Raw genomic sequence first — 25,947 nt, 5'->3', positions numbered from 1 at the left:
TGATCCAGAAGAGGATTGGGAGAATGTCATATGGTCAGATGAAATCAAAATATAACTTTTTGGTAAAAACTCAACTCGTCGTCTTTGGAGGACAAAGAATGCTGAGTTGCATCCAAAGAACACCATACCTACTGTGAAGCATGGGGGGGAAACATCATGCTTTGGGGCTGTTTTTCTGCAAAGGGACCAGGACGACTGATCCGTGTAAAAGAAAGAATGAATGGGGCCATGTATCGTGAAATTTTGAGTGAAAACCTCCTTCCATCAGCAAGGGCATTGAAGATGAAACGTGGCTGGGTCTTTCAGCATGACAATGATCCCAAACACACCGCCCGGGCAACGATGGAGTGGCTTCGTAAGAAGCATTTCAAGTTCAGCAGTGTGTGAAAACCTTGTGAAGACTTACAGAAAACGTTTGACCTGTGTCATTGCCAACAAAGGGTATATAACAAAGTAGAGAAACTTGTTATTTACCAAATACTTATTTTCCACCATAATTTGCAAATAAATTCATTAAAAATCCTACAATGTGATTTTCTGGATTTATTTTCTTCTCATTTTGTCTGTCATAGTTGATGTGTACCTATGATGAAAATTACAGGCCTCATCTTTTTAAGTGGGAGAACTTGCACAATTGGTGGCTGACTAAATACTTTTTTGCCCCACTATATATTCTTGAGAAGTTGTGAAATTTGTTGTACATCAATTGTATAACCTGAGTGTTTACAGGCCAATAACACTTTCGATCTTGACGTCAAAGTGGCGGCAAATGAAATCGCTCCATAAAAAATAAATAAAGACAACGCAGCAAAGTAACAGTCACTGATCATTTAATGGCCTTTTCAGACTGTCCACCATCTCTCACACAATCTTATTTAACCATGACAGACTGTCCACCATCTCACACACAATCTTATTTAACCATGACAGACTGTCCACCATCTCACACACAATCTTATTTAACCATGACAGACTGTCCACCATCTCTCACACACAATCTTATTTAACCATGACAGACTGTCCACCATCTCTCACACACAATCTTATTTAACCATGACAGACTGTCCACCATCTCACACACAATCTTATTTAACCATGACAGACTGTCCACCATCTCACACACAATCTTATTTAACCATGACAGACTGTCCACCATCTCTCACACAATCTTATTTAACCATGACAGACTGTCCATCTCTCACACACAATCTTATTTAACCATGACAGACTGTCCATCTCTCACACACAATCTTATTTAACCATGACAGACTGTCCACCATCTCTCACACACAATCTTATTTAACCATGACAGACTGTCCATCTCTCACACACAATCTTATTTAACCATGACAGACTGTCCATCTCTCACACACAATCTTATTTAACCATGACAGACTGTCCATCTCTCACACACAATCTTATTTAACCATGACAGACTGTCCATCTCTCACACACAATCTTATTTAACCATGACAGACTGTCCATCTCTCACACACAATCTTATTTAACCATGACAGACTGTCCACCATCTCTCACACACAATCTTATTTAACCATGACAGACTGTCCACCATCTCTCACACAATCTTATTTAACCATGACAGACTGTCCACCATCTCTCACACAATCTTATTTAACCATGACAGACTGTCCACCATCTCACACACAATCTTATTTAACCATGACAGACTGTCCATCTCTCACACACAATCTTTTTTAACCATGACAGACTGTCCACCATCTCTCACACAATCTTATTTAACCATGACAGATTGTCCACCATCTCTTACACACAATCTTATTTAACCATGAAAGACTGTCCACCATCTCTCACACAATCTTATTTAACCATGACAGACTGTCCACCATCTCACACACAATCTTATTTAACCATGACAGACTGTCCATCTCTCACACACAATCTTATTTAACCATGACAGACTGTCCACCATCTCTCACACACAATCTTTTTTAACCATGACAGACTGTCCACCATCTCTCACACACAATCTTATTTAACCATGAAAGACTGTCCACCATCTCACACAATCTTATTTAACCATGACAGACTGTCCACCATCTCACACACAATCTTATTTAACCATGACAGACTGTCTTGGATTTCAAACGGATCCCACTCTGACACGCCAGTGGAGGGTCCTGACTGTCTGTCTCTTAGCTCTGAGGATGGGTGGCCAAGCCAGGTGTGACGACGGCTCTCAGACAGGCTCCTCATGCTGTGATCTGTTGTTGTTGTTAGGATTCTGAACAAAGTTGACAGAGTAGGATCCAGTGCCTGAATCCTGGTTTACCTGGAAGTTTGATGTGGACAGACCAAATGGCCGCAGGAACATATTGCCCAAGTCCTTCAGTTTGCCTAATGACAGATAGATAGGGAGAGACATTAAAAAGCTAAATAATGACAAAAACAGAGATGAAAACAATAAAATGACATTTAATTGAAGTCAGTATTTTTCCTGTTGATAATTGCAAATGAGAGGATATTCCAATACAACGTATGCTGAGCTATGTTCTACTCCACAAACGTAGTACATTAGTGAGCAGTTTTCCCCAGCACAGCTCCAAGGCTGCCTCCCTACACACCGCTTTGTGGTCAATTTCAATTCCAACCAGTTGATATGGGTTCCTCACTCCCAGCCTAGTGAGTAACATCTGGGTTCACACAACCTTATAGTTGACCATGATGGAACAGAACCAGCCCTACACTTAGGTTATTTTAGGTCCACGCTCACCTGCCAACAATATGATTTAAAACATATCACAAGGCACCATAGTTTTTTTTATTGCTAGTCAGTGAATGTACTTTAGTCTTTAAAAACAAGTTGTAGAAAACATCTCAAGGATGATCAACGGAGGGAAAAAAAATTATGGACCTGAGCTCAATTGAGTCTCAAAGCAAAGGATCTGAATACATATGTAAAATAGGGATCTGTTTTATTTTTAATACATTTGCAAACATTTCTAAAAACCTGTTTTCGCTTTGTCATTAAGGGGTATTGTGTGTAGATTGATGAGGATTTTTTCAAATCCATTTTAGAATAAGGCTGTAACATAACAAAATGTGGAAAAAGGGAAGGGGTCTGAATACTTTCCAAATGTACTGCACTTATGTCTTTGAAATGTTTTCCTGGGGGTGCAATCTATGCAAAACAAATGAAAAGCAGTTGGTGATCTCATACCCATCATATCGTCCTTCAGCTTCTCATTTCGCTTGTGGATCTGTTGTGGAAGCCGCTGTACGGAGGAGAGGGAGAGATACAGTCAAGGTAAATGACTAGCCATGTGCCTGGTTGCCAGTAGTCTTCACAGCAGATACGGTTTACCTTCTGCTGATCTTACCACAACAACCTTATATTCTACTCATCCTACTCATCCTACATCCCACTGTTAGGAATGGAACTTCACGGAATAAAAACACTTACTACTACTTTAACTTCAGGTTGTCTTGGCAACATCCCTGTGGTGGGAACAATGCATTACACCTAACCCCTGCACTAGAGCTAGCAGGAGGTAATCCTTCACAGTAACAGCTCATCCATTTCAAGCCAGAAGGAGCCCTTTCCTCTGCTTTGTAATCACTGGCATCTTCTATTTAGGGCGCTGCAGGTCTACACAGCATCTTCTCTCTAGGGCGCTGCAGGTCTACACAGCATCTTCTATCTAGAGCATTGCAGGTCAACACAGCATCTTCTCTCTAGGGTGCTGCAGGTCTACACAGCATCTTCTCTCTAGGGCGCTGCAAGTCTACACAGCATCTTCTATCTAGGGTGCTGCAGGTCTACACAGCATCTTCTCTCTAGGGCGCTGCAGGTCTACACAGCATCTTCTATCTAGGGCGCTGCAGGTCTACACAGCATCTTCTATTTAGGGCGCAGCAGGTCTACACAGCATCTTCTCTCTAGGGCGCTGCAGGTCTACACAGCATCTTCTCTCTAGGGCGCTGCAGGTCTACACAGCATCCTCTATTTAGGGCGCTACAGGTCTACACAGCATCTTCTCTCTAGGGTGCTGCAGGTCTACACAGCATCTTCTCTCTAGGGTGCTGCAGGTCAACACAGCATCTTCTCTCGAGGGTGCTGCAGGTCAACACAGCATCTTCTCTCGAGGGTGCTGCAGGTCTACACAGCATCTTCTCTCGAGGGTGCTGCTGGTCTACACAGCATCTTCTCTCTAGGGTGCTGCAGGTCTACACAGCATCTTCTCTCTAGGGTGCTGCAGGTCAACACAGCATCTTCTCTCTAGGGTGCTGCAGGTCTACACAGCATCTTCTCTCGAGGGTGCTGCAGGTCTACACAGCATCTTCTCTCTAGGGTGCTGCAGAGGTCTACACAGCATCTTCTCTCTAGGGTGCTGCAGAGGTCTACACAGCATCTTCTCTCTAGGGTGCTGCAGGTCTACACAGAATCTTCTCTCTAGGGCGCTGCAGAGGTCTACACAGCATCTTCTCTCTAGGGTGCTGCAGGTCAACACAGCATCTTCTCTCTAGGGTGCTGCAGGTCTACACAGCATCTTCTCTCTAGGGTGCTGCAGGTCTACACAGCATCTTCTCTCTAGGGTGCTGCAGGTCAACACAGCATCTTCTCTCTAGGGTTCTGCAGGTCTACACAGCATCTTCTCTCTAGGGTGCTGCAGGTCAACACAGCATCTTCTCTCTAGGGTGCTGCAGGTCTACACAGCATCTTCTCTCTAGGGTGCTGCAGGTCAACACAGCATCTTCTCTCTAGGGCGCTGCAGGTCTACACAGCATCTTCTCTCTAGGGTGCTGCAGGTCTACACAGAATCTTCTCTCTAGGGTGCTGCAGGTCAACACAGCATCTTCTCTCTAGGGTGCTGCAGGTCTACATAGCATCTTCTCTCTAGGGTGCTGCAGGTCTACATAGCATCTTCTCTCTAGGGTGCTGCAGGTCAACACAGCATGCCTCCAAAGACAGAAGTTCTCATCACACATTATCCATTCTAGACCAAACTACACTGAACAAAAATATAAAAACGCAACTAGAAATATTTGATTGAGTTAGTTCATAAACGCAGCAAAAAAAGAAACGTCCTCACTGTCAACTGCGTTTATTTTCAGCAAACTTAACATGTGTAAATATTTGTAACAAAATTCAACAACTGAGACATAAACTGAACAAGTTCCACAGACATGTGACTAGCAGAAATGGAATAATGTGTCCCTGAACAAAGGGGGGGGGGGGGGGGTCAAAATCAAAAGTAACAGTCAGTATCTGGTGTGGCCACCAGCTGCATTAAGTACTGCAGTGCATCTCCTCCTCATGGACTGCACCAGATTTGCCACCAAGGCACTTGCAAGTTCCCGGACATTTCTGGGGGGAATGGCCCTAGCCCTCACCCTCCGACCCAACAGGTCCCAGACGTGCTCAATGGGATTGAGATCCGGGCTCTTTGCTGGCCATGGCAGAACACTAACATTCCTGTCTTGCAGGAAATCACGCACAGAATGAGCAGTATGGCTGGTGGCATTGTCATGCTGGAGGGTCATGTCAGGATGAGTCTGCAGGAAGGGTACCACATGAGGGAGGAGGATGTCTTCCCTGTAACGCACAGCGTTGAGATTGCCCGCAATGACAACAAGCTCAGTCCGATGATGCTGTGACACACCGCCTCAGACCATGACGGACCCTCCACCTCCAAATCGAACCCGCTCCAGAGCACAGGCCTCGGTGTAACGCTCATTCCTTCGACGATAAATTCGCGAATCCGACCATCACCCCTGGTGAGACAAAACCGCGACTCGTCAGTGAAGAGCACTTTTTGCCAGTCTTGTCTGGTCCAGCGACGGTGGGTTTGTGCCCATAAGCGACGTTTGATGTCTGGTGAGGACCTGCCTTACAACAGGCCTACAAGCCCTCAGTCCAGCCTCTCTCAAACTATTGTGGACAGTCTGAGCACTGATGGAGGGATTGTGCGTTCCTGGTGTAACTCGGGCAGTTGTTGTTGCCATTCTGTACCTGTCCGACAGGTGTGATGTTCAGATGTACCGATCCTGTGCAGGTGTTGTTACACGTGGTCTGCCACTGCGAGGACAATCAGCTGTCCGTCCTGTCTCCCTGTAGCACTGTCTTAGGCATCTCACAGTACGGACATTGCAATTTATTGCCCTGGCCAGATCTGCAGTCCTCATGCCTCCTTGCAGCATGCCTAAGGCACGTTCACACAGATGAGCAGGGACCCTGGGCATCTTTCTTAGGGTGTTTTTCCAGAGTCAGTAGAAAGGCCTCTTTAGTGTCCTAAGTTTTCATAACTGACCTTAATTGCCTACCGTCTGAAAGCTGTTAGTGTCTTAACGACCATTCCACAGGTGTATGTTCATTAATTGTTTATGGTTCATTGAACAAGCATGGGGAAACAGTGTTTAAACCCTTACAATGAAGATCTGTGAAGTTATTTGGATTTTTACGAATGATCTTTGAAAGACAGGGTCCTGAAAAGGGGACGTTTCTTTTTTTGCTGAGTTTAAGGAAAATCGGTCAATTGAAATAAAGTCATTAGGCCCTAATCTATTGATTTCACATGACTGGGAATACAGATATTCAACTGCTGGCCACAGACCCCTTAACATTTTTTTTTTCTTTAAGGTAGGGGCGTGGATCAGAAAACCAGTCAGTATCTGGTGTGACCATTTGCCTCATGCAGTGCGACACATGTCCTTCACATAGAGTTGATCAGGCTGTTGATTGTGGCCTGTGGAATGTTTTCCTACTCCTCTTCAATGGCTGTGAGAAGGATCTGGATATTGGCGGGAACTGGAACACGCCGTTGTACACGTCGATCCAGAGCATCCCAAACATGCCTGGTGAGTATGCAGACCATTGAAGAACTGAGACATTGTCAGCTTCCAAGTAGTATACAGATTATCATGCTGAAACATGAGGTGATGGCGGTGGATGAATGGCATGACAATGGGCCTCAGGATCTCGTCACGGTATCTCTGTGCATTCAAATCGCCAGTGATAAAATGCAATTGTGTTCGTTGTCCGTAGTTTATGCCTGCCCATACCCTAACCCCACCATGGGGCACTCTGTTCACAACGTTGACATCAGCAAACCACTCACCCACACGACGCCATACACGCTGTCTGCCACCTGCCTGGTATAGTTGAAACCAGGATTCATCCGTGAAGAGCACACGCCTCCAGTGTGCCAGTGGCCATCGAAGGTGAGCATTTGCCCAGTGAAGTCGGTTACGACGCCAAACTGCTGTCAGGTCAAGACCCTGGTGAGGACGATAAGCACGCAGATGAGCTTCCCTGAGACGGTTTCTGACAGTTCCTGCAGAAATTCTTCAGTTGTGCAAACCCACAGTTTCAGCAGCTGTCCGGGTGGCTGGTGTCAGACTATTCTGCAGGTGAAGAGGCCGGAAGTCCTAGGCTGGCGTGGTTACATGTGGGCAGCGGTTGAGGCCAGTTCGACATACTGCCAAATTCTCTAAAAGGGCGTTGGAGGTGGCATATGGTAGAGAAATGTACATTCAATTCTCTGGCAGCAGTTCTGGTGGACATTCCTGCAGTCAGCATGCCAATTGCACACTCCCTCAAAACTTGAGACATCTGTGGCATTGTGTTGTGTGACAAAACTGCACATTTTAGAGTGGCCTTTTAATGTCCCCAGTACAAGGTGCACCTGTGTAATGATCATGCTGTTTAATCAGCTTCTTGATATACCACACCTGTCAGGTGGATGGATTATCTTGGCAAAGGAGAAATGCTCACTAACAGGAATGTAAACAAATTTGTCCCCAAAATTAGTTAAAAATAAGCTTTTTGTGAGTATGGAACATTTCTGCTCACGAAACATGGGACTGACACTTGTTGCCTTTATATTTTTGTTCAGTATAATTAACTGGAGTTGTTGGGAGGAGTTGATTCTCTGGTAAGTGTATGTACACGTGTGTGTCGGGGCTGGGGAGATAAGACGAGAGTATTTTGAGACCATGTAGTGTCAGATAGTGCATTTCAGATGGAGAAAAGCTTCTATTCCAGGCCAGTCCAAGCCGCGCCTCAAATGGCACCCTATTCTCTATATATTGCACTTAGTGTACTAGTTAGTGCACTCTAATAGGGACTAATAGGATGCGATTTGGGATGCAAGCGCTGTGAGCTTGTGTTGTGTAAGCCTCCCCCTCATGGCTACATTAGTAAGAGCTGCTGCTTGGCTCCAGTTATTATTGCAGGGCCTCATTCAGAACAAAATCAGGAACATGGATACAGTCAACCACAAACCTCATTGAATGGAAAGACGAAAAACACGTCTTTGTCCAAGACATTTCAGTTTGCCTAGCATTCAATATTTCATGTTAAACAGTAATGCATTTTTTTATTTGATGAATTTGACAGCCTCGCTATTAAACAAGCAAAATCAATGAAACGGTTTAATAACGGGCCTCACATCAAACTCTTCATTATTATTGATTATAATGACTCTTCGGGTTTCGCCAAAGGCAAACCTATCAACATTCAATGTTGGTAAGCAAGAAGAAAATGTAAAACCAACCCTTACACAATACTGTTCATGTGTTAACTCCGACATCACATGTGCATTTACTGAAGAGTGTTGTTTTGTTGTATACGTTTTTGGGGAGGGTATTTAACCCCCCTTTTCGATCTTGTCTCATCGCTGCAACTCCCCAACGGGCTCGAAAGAGGCAAAGGTCGAGTCATGCGTCCTCCGAAACATGACCTGCCAAACCGCGCTTCTTAACACCCGGAAGCCAGCCGCACCAATGTGTCAGAGGAAACACTGTTCAACTGATGACCTGCAACTGTCAGCCTGCAGGCACCCGGCTCGCCACAAGGAGTCTCTAAAGCATGATGAGCCAAGTAAAGCCCCCCCGGGCCAAACCCTCCCCTAACCCGGATGACTCTGGGCCAATTGTGCGCCGCCCTATGGGACTCCCGATCACGGCTGGTTGTGATACAGCCCGGGATCGAACCTGGGTCTGTAGTGATGCAGTGCCTTAAACCGCTGCGCCACTCGGGAGGCGAAGAGTGACTTAAAATGTAAGCCTTCTCTATTCTGCTAACAATTATATATTAGAGTTAAATGTCAGTGGTTGCTACTAACCATGCAGGCCTCTCTGGCTGAAGGCAGGTCGGGGTCTTTCTCCAGAGCAGCCTTGTAGTCTTCCAAAGCCTCATCCAGCTTGTCTGTTTTCTCATAGAGCTCTGCCCTCCGCAGGATCGCTCGCATGTAGTTTGGGTTCAACTCTATGGCTGGAGGTGACGAAACAAGGACACATGTTCAGAGTGCTAGTTACGTAGCGATGGGTATGAATAATAAAAATGGCATTTATCCAAATCTGCAGCTGGTGTTCGTGATTTTGATCATGGCAACTGTAATTTAAGGAGATACGCCTGGATTGGTTGAACAGAATTATTATTCTATATTTTTTAAAACAGTGTTCTGGAGTGGGAATTGTGTCTTCTTCACACACAATATACTGGGAAAGAAGCACACCATGTCCCAGACAGTTCAACCGTCTGACATGCCATGTCCCAGACAGTTCAACCGTCTGGCATGCCATGTCCCAGACAGTTCAACCGTCTGGCATGCCATGTCCCAGACAGTTCAACCGTCTGGCATGCCATGTCCCAGACAGTTCAACCGTCTGGCATGCCATGTCCCAGACAGTTCAACCGTCTGGCATGCCATGTCCCAGACAGTTCAACCGTCTGGCATGCTATGTCCCAGACAGTTCAACCGTCTGGCATGCCATGTCCCAGACAGTTCAGCCGTCTGGCATTGTGGAATTAGAACAGAGACGTAACAGACTCACCCTTTGTGCAGTCAGCGATGGCTCTCTCATTCTTATCCTATTAGGGGGGGGGAAGGTGTTTCAAACTCAGCAGTCACCATTTTGTTATGTATTTGTTTGGGTGGAAAGGTTATGACAAGATGACATCAACTCCAAATGACCTATTGATGTCTTGACCCGAGCCATCTGAATAACCAGGTAGGATTGTATTTGCCAGTCAAACCCATCCTAAACTTATGTAGTATGTAGCTACAGTAGAGCACCACTAGGGGTCACAAGAGATCTGTCTCTCTTAGCCCCACCCTCTTGCGAGATAATGGTGGTTTACTCAGCGTTTCATTTTAACCTGCTAGAACAGAATCCGGCAGAACGGCACCTCTCCATTTTGGACTGTTTAATTCCAGAACCTATTTGACCGGATCCGGTACCTATCGTGGCATGAAACATAATTTTCACTTTTTTGCTATGTAAAAATTCAGATAAAAGAGATCAAAGTTAATTTGTGTTGCCTCTTTGTTAATTCTCCTTCCTCCCCACTCAAAGACGTGATGTGATAAAAGTCGATTTTCAGCCCAGGCTTGATATTCTAAGAGTTGATTCGGGTTGGGCCGGTCAGGGCTTAAGGTTTGTACAACGTTGTAACCCATGCTTGAGACCAACAAGTGGCCGTGTCTGTGTGAGAAGCACACCAGTATCTCTCACAGAACTGGAATGAGATTTACTTTATATGATCTCCCTCTCTCCGCTCTGATAGACATGACCCTGCAACTCATGTATTTCCTTACAGATCATATAAAAGGGTTCTGAAGGAGCTATATAAAGGGTTCTGAATAGCCTAGCACACCATGAGAATGCCTATAATTTGGCCGCAGAAGATCAATAGCTTCTTTAAAAATAGCCTAGCTGTGGATGGTATGTAGCCCAATAACAAAGCATGCCTACAGTCAGGAATGCGTGGCAAATCTGTCAGCGAACAGCATGCAGACAAAACAGGGCTTTAGCAATATTTAAAATACAATCGTGTGAAAACACAGGTTGGAAAGCAAATGGCTCTTGCTGAAAAGAGAAGACTAAATCAGTTTGTAGGCTACCAAAATATTTGATCAAATTTCAACAGTGGAGGCTGCTGAGGGGAGGACGGCTCATAATAATGTCTGGAATGGAATTAATGAAATGGCATCAAACATGTAAACCAGGTGTTGGATACCGTTCCATTGACTCCATCCCGGTCATTATTATGAGCCGTCCTCCCCCCAGCACACTCCACTGACTTTAAAATATTGTTTTACAAAGTAAAACAAGAGAGGCTTTTGGCACGAGCTCGTCGGCCATCACCAGCGACTGAGCTAAGCATCACTGGGTGAGTCAGTGAAACTGGAAAGCATTTTTAGGACTATAATTTCCTCCTCATATTGTAGCCTACAATGTCTCCACACACCTTGGCTATTGATGGATTCAAGACAAGGTCGTTTTTATTGATCACAGACTCTGTTTGTCAGTGTCAAAGTAATGTCCGGTAAGCACTGGGTTTCCGTGATACAATTGTGCAATAAAATGTAGACTTCAGCTGTCTGAGACTGACATTCAGGAGACCTCAGAAGGGTTATAACTACCCAACCTGATTACCTCAAAATGGGTCCTCAGAGTTCCCCACTTGGTTACGTTTACATGTTACTAGCTATCACTCTTACCAGGTGCAGGCGGGCAGCAGCACGGTTAGAGAAGAGGATAGCTCTCTCCTTGCTGTAACACACAGGGCATAATCCTAAAGCTGCAGTGTACGAATCCTCTGCCTCAGTGTGCTCTGGGAAGATATGAAGAAGTGTCAGTCAATTATCCATCCAAGTAAGCATTGCTGCTGGTGCACACATACATACAGTATACAGAGCATTCGGAAAGTATTCAGACCCCGTGACTTTTTCTACATTTTGTTACGTTACATCCTTATTCTAAAATTGATTACATTCCCCCACCTCGATCTACACACAATACCCCATAATGACAAAGTAAATACGGGTTTAGACATTTTTGCAAATGTATAAAAAGAAACAATGAAATATGACATTTACACAAGTATTCAGACCCTTTTACTCAGTACTTTGTTGAAGCACCTTTTGCAGTGATTACAGCCTCGAGTCTTCGTGGGTATGACGCTACAAGCTTGGCACACCTGTATTTGGGGAGTTTCTCCCATTCTTCTCAGCAGATCCTCTCAAGCAGTCAGGTTGGATGGGGAGCGTCGCTACACAGCTATTTTCAGGTCTCTCCAGAGGTCGGTTGACCGGTTTCAAGTCCGGGTTCTGGCTGGGCCAATCAAGGACATTCAAAGACTTGTCCCGAAGCCACTCCTGCGCTATCTTGGCTATGTGCTTAGAGTCATGTCCTGTTGGAAGATGAACCTTTGCCCTAGTCGCAGGTCCTGAACACTCTGGAGAAGGTTTACATCATGGATCTTTCTGTACTTTGCTCCATTCATCTTTCCCTCAATCCTGACTAGTCTCCAAGTCCCTGCCGCTGAACAACATCCCAAAAGCATGATGCTGCCACCACCATGCTTCACCGTAGGGATGGTGCCAGGTTTACTCCAGATGTGACACTTGGCATTCAGGCCAAAGAGTTCAATCTTGGTTTCATCAGACCAGAGAATCTTGTTTCTCATGGTCTGAGAGTCCTTTAGGTGCCTTTTGGAAAACTCCAAGCGGGCTGTCATGTGCCTTTTACTGGGGACTGGATTCCGTCTGGCCACTCTACCATAAAGGCCTGATTGGTGGAGTGCTGCAGAGATGGTTGTCCTTCTGTAAGATTCTCCCATCTCCACAGAGGAACTCTGGAGCTCTGTCAGAGTGACCATCGGGTTCTTGGTCACCTCCCTGACCAAGGTCCTTCTCCCCGATTACTCAGTTGGCCAGGCGGCCAGCTCTAGGAAGAGTCTTGGTGGTTCAAAACATCTTCCATTTAAGAATGATGGAGGCCACTTCTTGGGGACCTTCAATGCTGCAGCAATGTTTTGGTACCCTTCCCCAGATCTGTGCCTCGACACAGTCCTGTCTCGGAGCTCTATGGACAATTCCTTCAACCTCATGGCTTGGTTTTTGCTCTGACATGCACTGTCAACTGTGGGACCTTATATAGACAGGTGTGTGCCTTTCCAAATCATGTCCAAATCAAATCAATTGAATTTACCACAGTTGGACTCCACTCAAGTTGTAGAAACATCTCAAGGATGATCAATGGAAAAAGGATGCACCCGAGCTCAATTGAGTCTCATAGCAAAGGGTCTGAATACATACACACATATTTTATACATTTGCAAAAATGTCTAAAAACCTGTTTTCGCTTGTCATTATGGTGTATTGTGTGTAGATTGATGAGGAAAAATGTTATTTAATCCATTTTAGAATAAGGCTTTAATGTAACAAAATGTGGAAAAAGGGAAACGGGTCTGAATACTTTCTGAATGCACTGTCTACACAGACAGCCTTAATGTGAACAGTATGTTAACACTAAAGCACATTTTGGGGCCGATTCTCACTAGCTAGGATCCCATCCAATTGGTGACGGTTTTTCATGTGAATATTCAAAAATTAGAAAACTTGTTGTGGATAAAAGACTGTCATCACGCACATAGTACACATAAAAATACCTTTTGTGGTTAAATTCAGAAGTACTGAATAAAATATACAAGTTAAATGGATTTCCATCGCATTTTCAACCCTACTGATGGTTTTCTCACCAAGAAAATTGTGTTATATAGCGAGTGTGCCCACTCTGGTATTGGCAAATGCCTTTTAGCCAACAGCTCGCAGATTCAGTTACTGTACCACCCACTGAATGATGCTCTGTCCAGTGTACCCCTGAAGTACCCCATCTTGTGCATTTTACCAGTATGCTATTGGTCTCATGAGTCTTCTCAAGTACCTCTTGTGGATAGACCAGGTATCCCCAGGGGTCATAGCACTCCTGGTTGGGAACCACTGGTTATACTTGATGAGATTATTATGGACAAAAGAGCGAGATTATTTTTATTTGTCAACCAGCAGCCAAGTATCGATCATCACGTCACCAGAATAAGACCCTCGATATTTATTGGAAAGAAGCATGAAGCTCATCCATCACCCTGTGAAGTTAATCATCATTTATTTAATCTGTAGCTTGATAAACTGCATGCTTTTCCCGACGAGTCGTAGTGGGAAGACCACGCAACATGTCATCACGTGACTCCAAGTTTACTTTGATGATTATTATGTCAATATCTACGCACAAATGCGTTTCCACTGACATTTCTCGCATAATTAACTTTACCGACATGTACTTTACTCACGTAAAACGATTCGATATCAGCAATAGTTTAAGTGACTCATTCTGTAAGATCCTGTTGGCCACGTTTTCTCAAACATCCATCCTCCAGTAGTATACAGTTTAGCCTACAGCAGCTTACCTCCACTCTTGAACTGACTGTTCCCCTTGTCCTTCAGGCTCATGCTCTCCTCTCTGCGGCTCTATGACACAGCAAAAAAACAACAAACACATCAGATTGAGCTCTTGTAACGCCAATTTACTGACCACCAAATGATGGTTGTAGAGTTTCAAATTGTGCAATCTTTGTTGTTGTTGACTAGGATGAAGAAGTTCACCTCTGTTTCCTCCTCTGTCATGTCTTTCTCCACTTGTCTCAGATACTCATCATCAAACTCAGGAGGGGCGTTCTCTTCTTCATTCAGTTCAGTATCAGAATCTCCCCCTTCAACTGCCACACTCTTGTCTTCTTCAGTGCACTCATCCCAAGTTTCTTTTTCCTCCTCCTCTTCACCTCCCAACAATGTAGTTCTCTCCCCTGACAACTCAGCTTCTTCTCCTAACTCTGCATTGACGTGTTCTTTCTCTGTGTTTGGTGAACATCCCTCTGTTTCCTGGCATAATGCCGGGGCTTCTGAACAGTCAGTCCTTCTTTGCCTGTCACCCATGGAGCCGTCTGCTCCATCCAGAGACTCCTCACAGTCAAAGAAGGCATCGTCCCCCTGCTCAGTACCCCTGTGGGCTGCAGTGCTTTGGCCGTCTGGACATTCATGCTGTTCAGATACTCTCATAACATTGGTCAGAGTGTTGATCATCCTGTCAAGGAGTGCCTCAGACTCCTTGTCTGCTGAGGATTCCATTGAATTTTCTCCCTGTACAAAACTTCACACAGGAGGATTTGCAGTCAGTTTTTACATTGTCAATTTAACCTGTATCTCAGTTTAATCTTGGGATGATTGTCAGTCACATTACACTGAGATATAGAAATCTGACCATAGAAATCATATAATTCACATTCTCTATCAATTCTGTGCCAGTGACATTGCTAGCTAGATCAGTGGTCTCTAGCTTTCAGTCAGAGAAGAAGAGAGGCCCAACTCAGCAAAAAAGCTGGCATTTTTTCGTTGTTCCGCCCACCTAGCAAGGACTTTTTGTATGGAGGTCAATGAGTGTCAAATTTGGTCAACAAAAAATGAATGGCTTATTTGCTATGTGAGGTTTATTTGCTCAAATATAAGTTTTGTAATGTTTATTGATAGAAGTAAAATACGTGACATCCAGGCAACTTTGAGAAAAAACACTTTATATCGCAGTTGTCTCAACATGGCTATGGATATTCATGAAATGAGGCTAGTAACATAGCATTTCTCTCCATTGAATACAGGCAGTTGACGTCAACACCCTTCATCGAATATTCAAAAAGGGATTACAATAATGAGATGTATTCACCAAGCCAAAGAGTGAATATGAAATAAATATATATAACCTTGAGCATATATATCGTTTTTTATTTTATTTAACTAGGCAAGTCAGTTAAGAACAAATTCTTATTTACAATGACAGCCTACCCCGGCCAAACCCTAAACTGGACTCAGCTGGGCCAATTGTGCGCCGCCCTATGGGACTCCCAATCACGTCCGGTTGTAATACAGCCCAGGTTCAAACCAGGGTCTGTAGTGACGCCTTTAGCACTGAGATGCAGTTACTTAGACCGCTGCCCCACTCGGGAGCCCAATGATAGGCGGGAGTTGGACGGCTCCCATTGTTAAGGCAGATATCTTGTCAGTATATCCATAATCTTCTGACTGTTCAGTTGCACCCTCGGCTAGCTAGCCTAGTAACGTCAGCTTGCTCTTTAACACAAAAGTAGTAGAGCCACTGTTCTTTACTGTTACTAGGCTAGCGACATATAACATAATAATAATAGTTACCATTAGGTTTGTTTATCTATCTAGCAGCTAACTTTATCCCAACAATTTTTTAACTTCAGCGACAAAGCTATCTTTCTGGTTAGTCAGCTAATGCTAGCTACCAGTTACAGACCCAAATGATACATATTGTGACATATTTTCTATATCTTTGAATACTTGAAACTTAACTATGTAAACATACACAAAATGGGTTGTTAATGGGTATAATACTGCATATTTAATACATTGTGGCTACAGTCCTACCTGTACTCAGGATTACATTTCCTCTGTAAACATCTTTTCCGGCTGCTTATCAAATCAATAGGACGCTGAGGCACTCTGGGAGATGTAGTCATTAAGGAAGCAGTTGGCTCAAAGAACGTTTCACCCTCAACATAATCATTAAAGTCCCAGTGCACACACTATGAGGTTGGAATAATTTTTTGAAAATTATGATAATGCCCTTTTAATGTAAGAGCATTTTGAAAAGACCGCCTGAAATGTCAGCCTGTTTTGGTGGGAAGGAGTTTTGGCCTGCCTGGTAGTGGTGACCCGTCATTCAGGGCCAGTGGGGCTGAGCCTTACCTGTTCAGCCCCCCAACAATGAGAAAAATAAATGAATACAAGTTTGCCTGTTTTTTGCATGTCACATATCAGTTTACAAACAGTGTAAAAAGCCATTCCCTTACTTAATAAAGCCGCATACAAACATGGTCTCTTTATTGAGTAAGGCAGCTCCAAAATGCAGGTATTTTCTGTGGTGGAGGGGCAGCCAGCGAATGCACATAGCGTAGACATTGGTAATCTTCTCTAGTTGCGCCGTGATTGGCTCAGTGTTCTGTCACTCATATGCTCAAGATTATATGTCTCTCCCTAGTCCAAGATGGCATCTTTGTCCCGTGTATATCACTTTTATCTTCGCATATATTTCATATATATTTTTTAAATGTTTTTTAAACCTCAAGTCCAACATACTCTCCTGCGACCCGCCTCACCCAATGTGGTATGGATCTGTTATTTTCTTTACTTTAGAACCGGAACCCTCAACAGAAGCTAGCCAGCTAACTAGCTACTAGCTAGTAGTCAGCTAGCCACTGCTAGCAGTCATCAGCTAAGCTTTAGCCCGGACAACTCCTGCCAGTCTGCACAGCGCGATTCAACCCAGAGCATACTGGACTCTTTTCCCCCACATCTCCGGATTCCTACCACAAGCTCTGAACCTTTTCACCTGGATCATCGCAGCTAGCTAGCTGCTATCCGAGTGGCTACTCTTGGCTAACGTCCCTGCCGATCCATCACAACTGGTCTGGTCCCCCTAAGGACCTTCTGCTAGCCTGCTAGCCCCGGCCTGCTAGCTGTCTGAATCGCCGTGTCTCCAGCCCGCATAGCTACTCACTAGACCCCATGATCACTCGACTACGCATGCCTCTTCCTAATGTCAATATGCCTTGTCCATTGCTGTTTTGGTTAGTGATTATCTCTTATTTCACTGTAGAGCCTCCAGCCCTGCTCAATATGCCTTAGCTAACCATTTTGTTCCACCTCCCACACATACGGTGACCTCACCTGGTTTAAATCGTGTCTCTAGAGACAATATCTCTCTCATCATCACTCAATGCCTAGATTTACCTCCACTGTATTCACATCTGACCATACCCTTGTCTGTAGATTATGCCTTGAATCTTTTCTTCCGTGCCCAGAAACCTGCTCCTTTTACTCTCTGTTCCGAATGCACTAGACGACCAGTTCTCATAGTCTTTAGCCGTACCCTTACCCTACTCCTCCTCTCTTCCTCTGGTGATGTAGAGGTTAATCCAGGCCCTGCAGTGCCTAGCTCCACTCCCATTCCCCAGGCGCTCTCATTTGCTGACTTCTGTAACCGTAAAAGCCTTGGTTTCATGCATGTTAACATTAGAAGCCTCCTTCCAAAATTGGTTTTATTCACTGCTTTAGCACACTCTGCCAACCCGGATGTCCTAGCTGTGTCTGAATCCTGGTTTAGGAAGGCCACCAAAAACCCAGACATTTCCATCCCTAACTATAACATTTTCCGACAAGATAGAACGACAAAATGGGGTGGAGTTGCAATCTACTGCAGAGATAGCCTGCAGAGTTATGTCATACTATCCAGGTCTGTGCCCAAACAATTTGAGCTGCTACTTTTAAAAATACACCTTTCCAGAAACAAGTCTCTCACCGTTGCCGCTTGCTATATACCACCTTCTGCCCCCAGCTGTGCCCTGGACACCATATGTGAATTGATTGCCCCCCATCTATCGTCAGAGCTCGTACTGTTCGGTGACCTAAACTGGGACATGCTTAACACCCCGGCCGTCCTACAATCTAAGCTAGATGCCCTCAATCTCACACAAATTATCAATGATTTTACCAGGTACAACCCCAAATCCGTAAACACGGGCACCCTCATAGATATCATCCTAACCAACCTGCCCTCCTATTACACCTCTGCTGTCTTCAACCAGGATCTCAGCGATCAGGGTCTGCGGTCAAACGACCACCCCTCAATCACTGTCAAACGCTCCCTAAAACACTTCAGCGAGCAGGCCTTTCTAATTGACCTGGCCCGGGTATCCTGGAAGGATATTGACCTCATTCCGTCAGTAGAGGATGCCTGGTTATTCTGTAAAAGTGCTTTCCTCACCATCTTAAATAAGCATGCCCCATTCAAAAAAGTTTAGAACCAGGAACAGATATAGGCTTTGGTTCACTCCATACCTGACTGCCCTTGACCAGCACAAAAACATCCTGTGCCATATTGCATTAGCATCGAATAGCCCCCGCGATATGCAACTTTTCAGGGAAATTAGGAACCAATATACACAGGCAGTTAGGAAAGCAAAGGCTAGCTTTTTAAAACAGAAATTTGCATCCTGTAGCACACATTCCAAAACGTTCTGGGACACTGTAAAGTCCATGGAGAATAAGAGCATCTCCTCCCAGCTGCCCACTGCACTGAAGCTAGGAAACACTGTCACCACCGATAAATCCCCGATAATTGAACATTTTAATAAGCATTTTTCTACGGCTGGCCATGCTTTCCACCTGGCTACCCCTACCCCGGTCAACAGCCCTGCACCCCCAACAGCAACTTGCCCAAAACTCCCCCATTTCTCCTTCACCCAAATCCAGATAGCTGATGTTCTGAAAGAGTTGCAAAATCTGGACCCACGCTCAAGGTCGTAAACAATATCATAACCGCCATCGGTAAGAGACAATACTGTGCAGCTGTATTCATCGCCCTGGCCAAGGCTTTCGACTCTGTCAATCACCACGTTCTTATCAGACTCAACAGCCTTGGTTTCTCTAATGATTGCCTCGCCTGGTTCACCAACTACTTCTCAGACAGAGTTCAGTGTGTCAAATCGGAGGGCTTGTTGTCCGGACCTCTGGCAGTCTCTATGGGGGTGCCACAGGGTTCAATTCTCAGGCAGACTCTTTTCTCTGTATACATCAATGATGTCGCTCTTGCTGCTGGTGATTCTCTGATCCACCTCTACGCAGACGACACCATTCTGTATACTTCTGGCCCTTCTTTGCACACTGTGTTATGTAAACGCCAGACGAGCTTCAATGCCATACAACTCTCCTTCCGTGGCCTCCAACTGCTCTTAAATGCAAGTAAAACTAAATGCATGCTCTTCAACCGATCGCTGCCTGCACCTGCCCGCCCGTCCAGCATCACTACTCTGGACGGTTCTGACTTAGAATATGTGGACAACTACAAATACCTAGGTGTGTGGTTAGATTGTAAACTCTCCTTCCAGACTCGCATTAAGCATCTCCAATCCAAAATTAAATCTAGAATCGGCTTCCTATTTCGCAACAAAGCATCCTTCACTCATGCTGCCAAACATACCCTCGTAAAACTGACTATCCTACCGATCCTTGACTTCGGCGATGGCATTTACAAAATAGCCTCCAACACTCTACTCAGCAAATTGGATGCAGTCTATCACAGTGCCATCCGTTTTGTCACCAAAGCCTCATATACTACCCACCACTGCAACCTGTACGCTCTCGTTGGCTGGCCCTCGCTTCATATTCGTCGCTCAACCCACTGGCTCCAGGTCATCTATGTCTTTGCTAGGTAAAGCCCTGCCTTATCTCAGCTCACTGGTCACCATAGCAGCACCCACCCGTAGCACACGCTCCAGCAGGTATATTTCACTGGTCACCCCCAAAGCCAATTCCTTTTTTGGCCGCCTTTCCTTCCAGTTCTCTGCTGCCAATGACTTGAATGAATTGCAAAAATCAGTGAAGCTGGAGACTCATATCTCCCTCTCTAACTTTAAGCACCAGCTGTCAGAGCAGCTCACAAATCACTGCACCTGTACATAGCCCATCTGTAAATAGCACATCCAACTACCTCATCACCATACTGTTATTAATTGTTTTGCTCCTTTGTACCCCAGTATCTCTACTTGTACATTCATCTTCTGCACATCTATCACTTGTGTTTAACTACTAAATTGTAATTATTTTGCCACTATTGCCTATTTATTGCCTTACCTCCCTTATCTTACCTCATTTGCACACACTGTATATAGACTTTTATATTGTGTTATTGACTGTATGTTTGTTTATTCCATGTGTAACTCTGTGTTGTTGTTTGTGTTGCACTGCTTTGCTTTATCATGGCCAGGTCGCAATTGTAAATGAGAAATTGTTCTCAAGTGGCCTACCTGGTTAAATAAAGGTGAAATAAAAAATAAATAAACTCATGGGAACACTACTTCACCACAGAATCTTCAAGGAGAGTTAGACAGTTCATGCACTCTTGGGTGCTGCCATAGATTTACAGTAGAAGTGCCCGTCCAAGAAGGCTCAAGGTTATTGGCCACAGATAAAATGATGTAAAATCATGTTATAACTACCTTGGCTTTGATTGGACTGATCATGTCAACATCATGCTTTCAAAATCTTATCTGGCAAGCTAGCTAGCTACAGTGCCTTGCAAAAGTATTCACCCCCCTTGGTGTTTTTCCTATTTTGTTGCATTACAACCTGTAATTTCAATTGATTTTTATTTGGATTTCATGTAATGGACATACACAAAATAGTCCGAATTGGTGAAGTGAAATGAAAAAAAGAACATGTTTCCAAAAATTTGAGAAAAAAACAGCGGAAAAGTGGTGCGTGCATATGTATTCACCCCTTTGCTATGAAGCCCCTAAATAAGATCTGGTGCAACCAATTACCTACAGAAGTCACATAATTAGGTAAATAAAGTCCACCTGGGTGCAATCTAAGTGTCACATGATCTGTCACAGGATCTCAGTATATATACACCTGTTCTGAAAGGCCCCAGAGTCTGCAACACCACTAAGCAAGGGGCACCACCAAGCAAGTGGCACTAAGAAGACCAAGGAGCTCTCCAAACAGGTTAGGGATGAAGATGTGGAGAAGTACAGATCAGGGTTGGGTTATAAAAAAATACCCAAAACTTTCAACATCCCACGGAGCACCATTAAATCCATAATTAAAAAATGTAAAGAATATGGCACCACAACAAACCTGCCAAGAGAGGGCCGCCCACCAAAACTCACGGACCAGGCAAGGAAGGCATTAATCAGAGAGGCAACAAAGAGACCAAAGATAACCCTGAAGGATCTGCAAAGCTCTACAGCGGAGATTGGAGTATCTGTCCATAGGACCACTTTAAACCGTACAATCCACAGAGCTGGGCTTTACGGAAGTGTCCAGAAAAAAATAATCAAACATGTTTGGTGTTCGCCAAAAGGCATGTGGGAGACTCCCCAAACATATGGAAGAAGGTACTCTGGTCAGATGAGACTAAAACTTAGCTTTTTGGCCATCAAGGAAAACGCTATGTCTGGCACAAACCCAACCCCTCTCATCCCCCCCGAGAACCCCATCCCCACAGTGAAGCATGGTGGTGGCAGCATCATGCTGTGGGGATGTTTTTCATTGGAGGGTGAATAGTTATGCACGCTCAAGTTTTCAGTTTTTTAGTCTTATTTCTTGTTTGTTTCACACCCAAAAATATTTTGCATCTTCAAAATGGTAGGCATGTTGTGTAAATCAAATGATACAAACCACCCAGAAATCAATTCTAATTCCAGGTTGTAAGGCTATAAAATAGGAAACATGCAAATGGGGGTGAATACTTTCGCAAGCCACTGTAGACAAGCAGTCATCATCATGAATTATGTCGACAATCTACTTCCAAATCCTTTTCAATCATTGTTATATGAAGACAAATTACAGATAAAACATATTGATGGTCATCGGCCATTAGACATAAACATTACACAACAAGTCATAAATCTCAAATTAAATAATGAGTGGTTTGGAAGGAATCAGTGGCTAACTGCAAGTGTTGGTAAAGCAATCACAATTTTTTCCCGTGCCTGTTATTCGGTGGAGAGGGTGTGTGGTCCAAGAAAGGGCCTGTTTTCCAAGCTTAAAGGGATAAACATTCAAGCACAACACCGTGGGCCAGAAAAGGTTGATTACATTGGCCATGCTGTCAATCGAGCATGACTTCATCCAGAGAATGCCAGACTTTGAGGACCAAGTTTGATGACAAAGTTTACCCACATGAAGGACCGCCGCGCCACAGCACAACAATGGTGTGTCCAAAAATATATCTTGTATGCTGCTGCATAAACGATGCAATATGCCAGGGAAATACAGTTGAAGTCAGAAGTTTACATACACTTAGGTTGGAGTCATTAAAACTTGTTTTTCAACCACTGCACAAATGTCTTGTTAACAAACTATAGTTTTGGCAAGTCGGTTAGGACATCTACTTTGTGCATGACACAAGTAATTTTTCCAACAATTGTTTACAGAGAGATTATTTCACTTATAATTCACTGTATAACAATTCCAGTGGGTCAGAAGTTTACATACACTAAGTTGACTGTGCCTTTAAACAGCATGGAAAATTCTAGAAAATGATGTCATGACTTTAAAAGCTTCTGATGGGCTAATTGACATCCTTTGAGTCAGTTGGAGGTGTACCTGTGGATGTATTTCAAGGCCTACCTTCAAACTCAGTGCCTCTTTGCTTGACATCATGGGAAAATCAAAATAAATCCGCCAAGACCTCAGAAAAATAATTGTAGACCTCCACAAGTCTGGTTCATCCTTGGGAGCAATTTCCAAATGCCTGAAGGTACCACGTTCATCTGTACAAACAATAGTACGCAAGTATAAACACCATGGGACCACGCAGCCGTCATACCGCTCAGGAGGGAGACGCGTTCTGTCTCCTAGAGATGAACGTACTTTGGTGCGAAAAGTGCAAATCAATCCCAGAACAACAGCAAATACCTTGCGAAGATGCTGGAGGGAACAGGTACAAAAGTGTCTATATCCACAGTAAAACGAGTCCTCTATCAACACAACCTGAAAAGCCAAGGAAGAAGCCACTGCTTCGAAACCGTCTAAAAAAAGCCAGACTACGGTTTGCAACTGCACATGGGGACAAAGATCGTACTTTTTGGAGAAATGTTCTCTGGTCTGATGAAACAAAAATAGAACTGTTTGGCCATAATGTCCATCGTTATGTTTGGAGGAAAAAGGGGGAGGCTTGCACACCGAAGAACACCATCCCAACCGTGTAGCATGGGGGTGACAGCATCATGTTGTGGGGGTGCTTTGCTGCAGGAGTGACTGGTGCACTTCACAAAATAGATGGCATCATGTGGAAGGAAAATGATGTGGATATTTTGAAGCAACATTTCAAGACATCAGTCAGGAAGTTAAAGCTTGGTCACAAATGGGTCTTCCAAATGGAAAATGACCCCAAGCATACTTCCAAAGTTGTGGCAAAATGGCTTAAGGACAACAAAGTCAAGGTATTGGAGTGGCCATCACAAAGCCCTGACCTCAATCCTATAGAAAATCTGTGGGCAGAACTGAAAAAGCATGTGCGAGCAAGGAGACCTACAGACCTGACTCAGTTACACCAGCTCTGTCAGGAGGAATGGGCTACAATTCACCCAATTTATTGTGGGAAGCTTATGGAATGCTACCCGAAACGTTTGACCCAAGTTAAACCATTTAAAGGCAATGCTACCAAATACTAATTGAGTGTATGTAAACTTCTGACCAACTGGGAATGTGATGAAAAAAATAAAAGCTGAAATAAATCATTCTCTCTCTGACATTTCACATTCTTAAAATATAGTAGTTATCCTAATTTTTAGTAGGATTAAATGTCAGGAATTGTGAAAAACTAAGTTTAAATGTATTTGGCTAAGGTGTATGTAAACCTCCGACATCAACTGTAGCTAAGAAAGTAATACTAAGTGTATTTTGTGTAGTAAACTGTTAGTAGTCCATGTGTCTCAACCTAATATTTTTGTCCTCCCCCTCAGAACTTAGCCTACTGTTCTGACTTGGTGGTTCACATGTAGCCTATAGACTGTTTTAGAGAAATGAAATCATCGGATATTGTAAGAGCTTTCATTGTCTGCTTATATGCCCCCGTTATTTATCCTTTGGTTCTGACTTCGTGGGAGAATAATGTAAGAACGGGCCATGTTCTGAATTCTTTCGCAGTCCATTTCGAAAGTGTTGAACAAATAGGCATATCGACTACATCCACCTTAATCAAAATTACGGCTTGCCTCTTATCCGCTCCTCTTTTCCTCATGCCATAGTTTTTACATCTCCATTGTTATATTGCTTATATTGGTCTATTTCATTAGTATCTAATTCATAATTTAAGGCAATGTTGGAATGATGCATTTCATTGTTTTGCTTACTTTGTGTATTATAATTAGATCATGTGCTTTTCTCCACGGGGAGGGATACTATATAATGTTGTTGGGTCTGTAACCATGTTTGCCAGTGACAGTCACTTCCCATTCAAATATTTCTTTTCAACAGAAAGTTCAGTAATAGACCCATGTAATTCCAGCTGATATTGCGAGGGTTGTTTTGTTTGTGCAGTGCGCTGTCTGTGTGTCTGTATATAGTCTATAAAAGTGGATCCTCGTGATTGTATTTTCCTTCCTTTTTAGACCACATTGGCCTAATAAACTACTTCAAATGATAGGCTAACCACGTCCTCTCGTCTCTCTCTCTCTCTCTCTCTCTCTCTCTCTCTCTCTCTCTTTCTCTCTCTCTCCCTCTCTCTACCTCTCTATCTCCCTCTATCCCTCTCCACCTATCTCTCTCTCTCCCTCTCTCCACCTCTCTCTTGTCTCTCTCTCTCTCTCTCTCTCTCTCTCTCTCTCTCTCTCTCTCCTCTCTCTAACTCTCTCTCTCTCTCTCTCTCTCTCTCTCTCTCTCTCTCTCTCTCTCTCTCTCTGTGGTGACTTAAAGAAGAGTAAAGTTAAGGCCTCAACATCTTGCTGAATTTATCTGAATTAACACCTATCTGAATTTCTGTCGGTGTCCATTTTGAAAGTGCGGAACGAATAAGCCTACCTCATCGCTGCTCGTTTGCTTGCACTTGCTTATACTTAGAGCTTAGTGTTAATGATATAAGAACAAACATTGTGAATTTACTGAACATAAATATAATAATGTTTGTGTATGGTTCAAAAGTCAAAACTCATGTCGGCGTTTGTTATTATTGAAAGAGAATGCAGTTCTTATAGAGTTACACAAATTTACATTTACATTTACGTCATTTAGCAGACGCTCTTATCCAGAGCGACTTACAAATTGGTGCATTCACCTTATGATATCCACTGGAACAACCACTTTACAATAGTACATCTACAGTACATCAAATTCATAAAGAGTCAGCAGAAACCATATTTATTTAAGCAAGTCAGTCATATCAGCTATTGTTTTTAAAAAGGCAGTAAATGAGGCTGAATGAACTGTGTCGCTGCCAGACAAGGCACCGCTGATAGCCAGGTGTAGCAGTGGTAAGAATTCACTACATGGTGCTAAAAAGAAAGCTCTGCTGTTGTGAAAGCTTTATGTAGGGCCTAACAGT

The 25,947-nt window shown here is 43.8% G+C and overlaps 1 protein-coding gene across 2 annotated transcripts; it reads right to left on the bottom strand.

The window, feature by feature from the left end:
* Positions 1 to 813: 813 nt before the first annotated feature.
* LOC106603910 (tetratricopeptide repeat protein 1) lies at positions 814 to 16,372 on the bottom strand. Of its 2 annotated transcripts, XR_014392223.1 has the most exons (9): positions 16,266 to 16,372; positions 14,430 to 14,973; positions 14,234 to 14,294; positions 11,487 to 11,599; positions 9,817 to 9,853; positions 9,105 to 9,253; positions 3,200 to 3,254; positions 1,993 to 2,376; positions 814 to 1,907 (listed from the first exon to the last, which is right to left on the bottom strand). XR_014392223.1 is itself a non-coding variant. In XM_014198134.3 (8 exons), the coding sequence occupies exons 1-8, from the start codon at positions 16,355 to 16,357 to the stop codon at positions 2,219 to 2,221; spliced, it is 1,209 nt and encodes a 402-aa protein (XP_014053609.1). In that variant the 5' UTR covers positions 16,358 to 16,372; the 3' UTR covers positions 814 to 2,218. The 2 variants fall into 2 exon arrangements, 1 of the variants encoding a protein (XP_014053609.1); XM_014198134.3 differs by having other exon boundaries at positions 814 to 2,376.
* Between the last annotated feature and the right edge of the window lie 9,575 nt (positions 16,373 to 25,947).

Source organism: Salmo salar, chromosome 04 (assembly GCF_965601325.2).
Source record: "Salmo salar chromosome 04, fSalSal1, whole genome shotgun sequence".
NCBI classification, from domain to species: domain Eukaryota; kingdom Metazoa; phylum Chordata; class Actinopteri; order Salmoniformes; family Salmonidae; genus Salmo; species Salmo salar.
Note: the sequence above shows the minus strand (reverse complement) of the source record. Positions and strands in the feature narration are given on the sequence as shown.

What these genes read in the sequence shown, in the direction of transcription:
- LOC106603910 (XM_014198134.3), bottom strand. Translation starts at nt 16,357, where the DNA reads ATGACTACATCTCCCAGAGTGCCTCAGCGTCCTATTGATTTGATAAGC. An exon ending in AAATGTAATCCTGAGTACAG is followed by an intron (nt 14,974 to 16,265) that starts GTAGGACTGTAG and finishes TCCTGTGTGAAG; the next exon opens with TTTTGTACAGGGAGAAAATT. An exon ending in CATCGCTGACTGCACAAAGG is followed by an intron (nt 9,254 to 9,816) that starts GTGAGTCTGTTA and finishes CGTCACCTCCAG; the next exon opens with CCATAGAGTTGAACCCAAAC.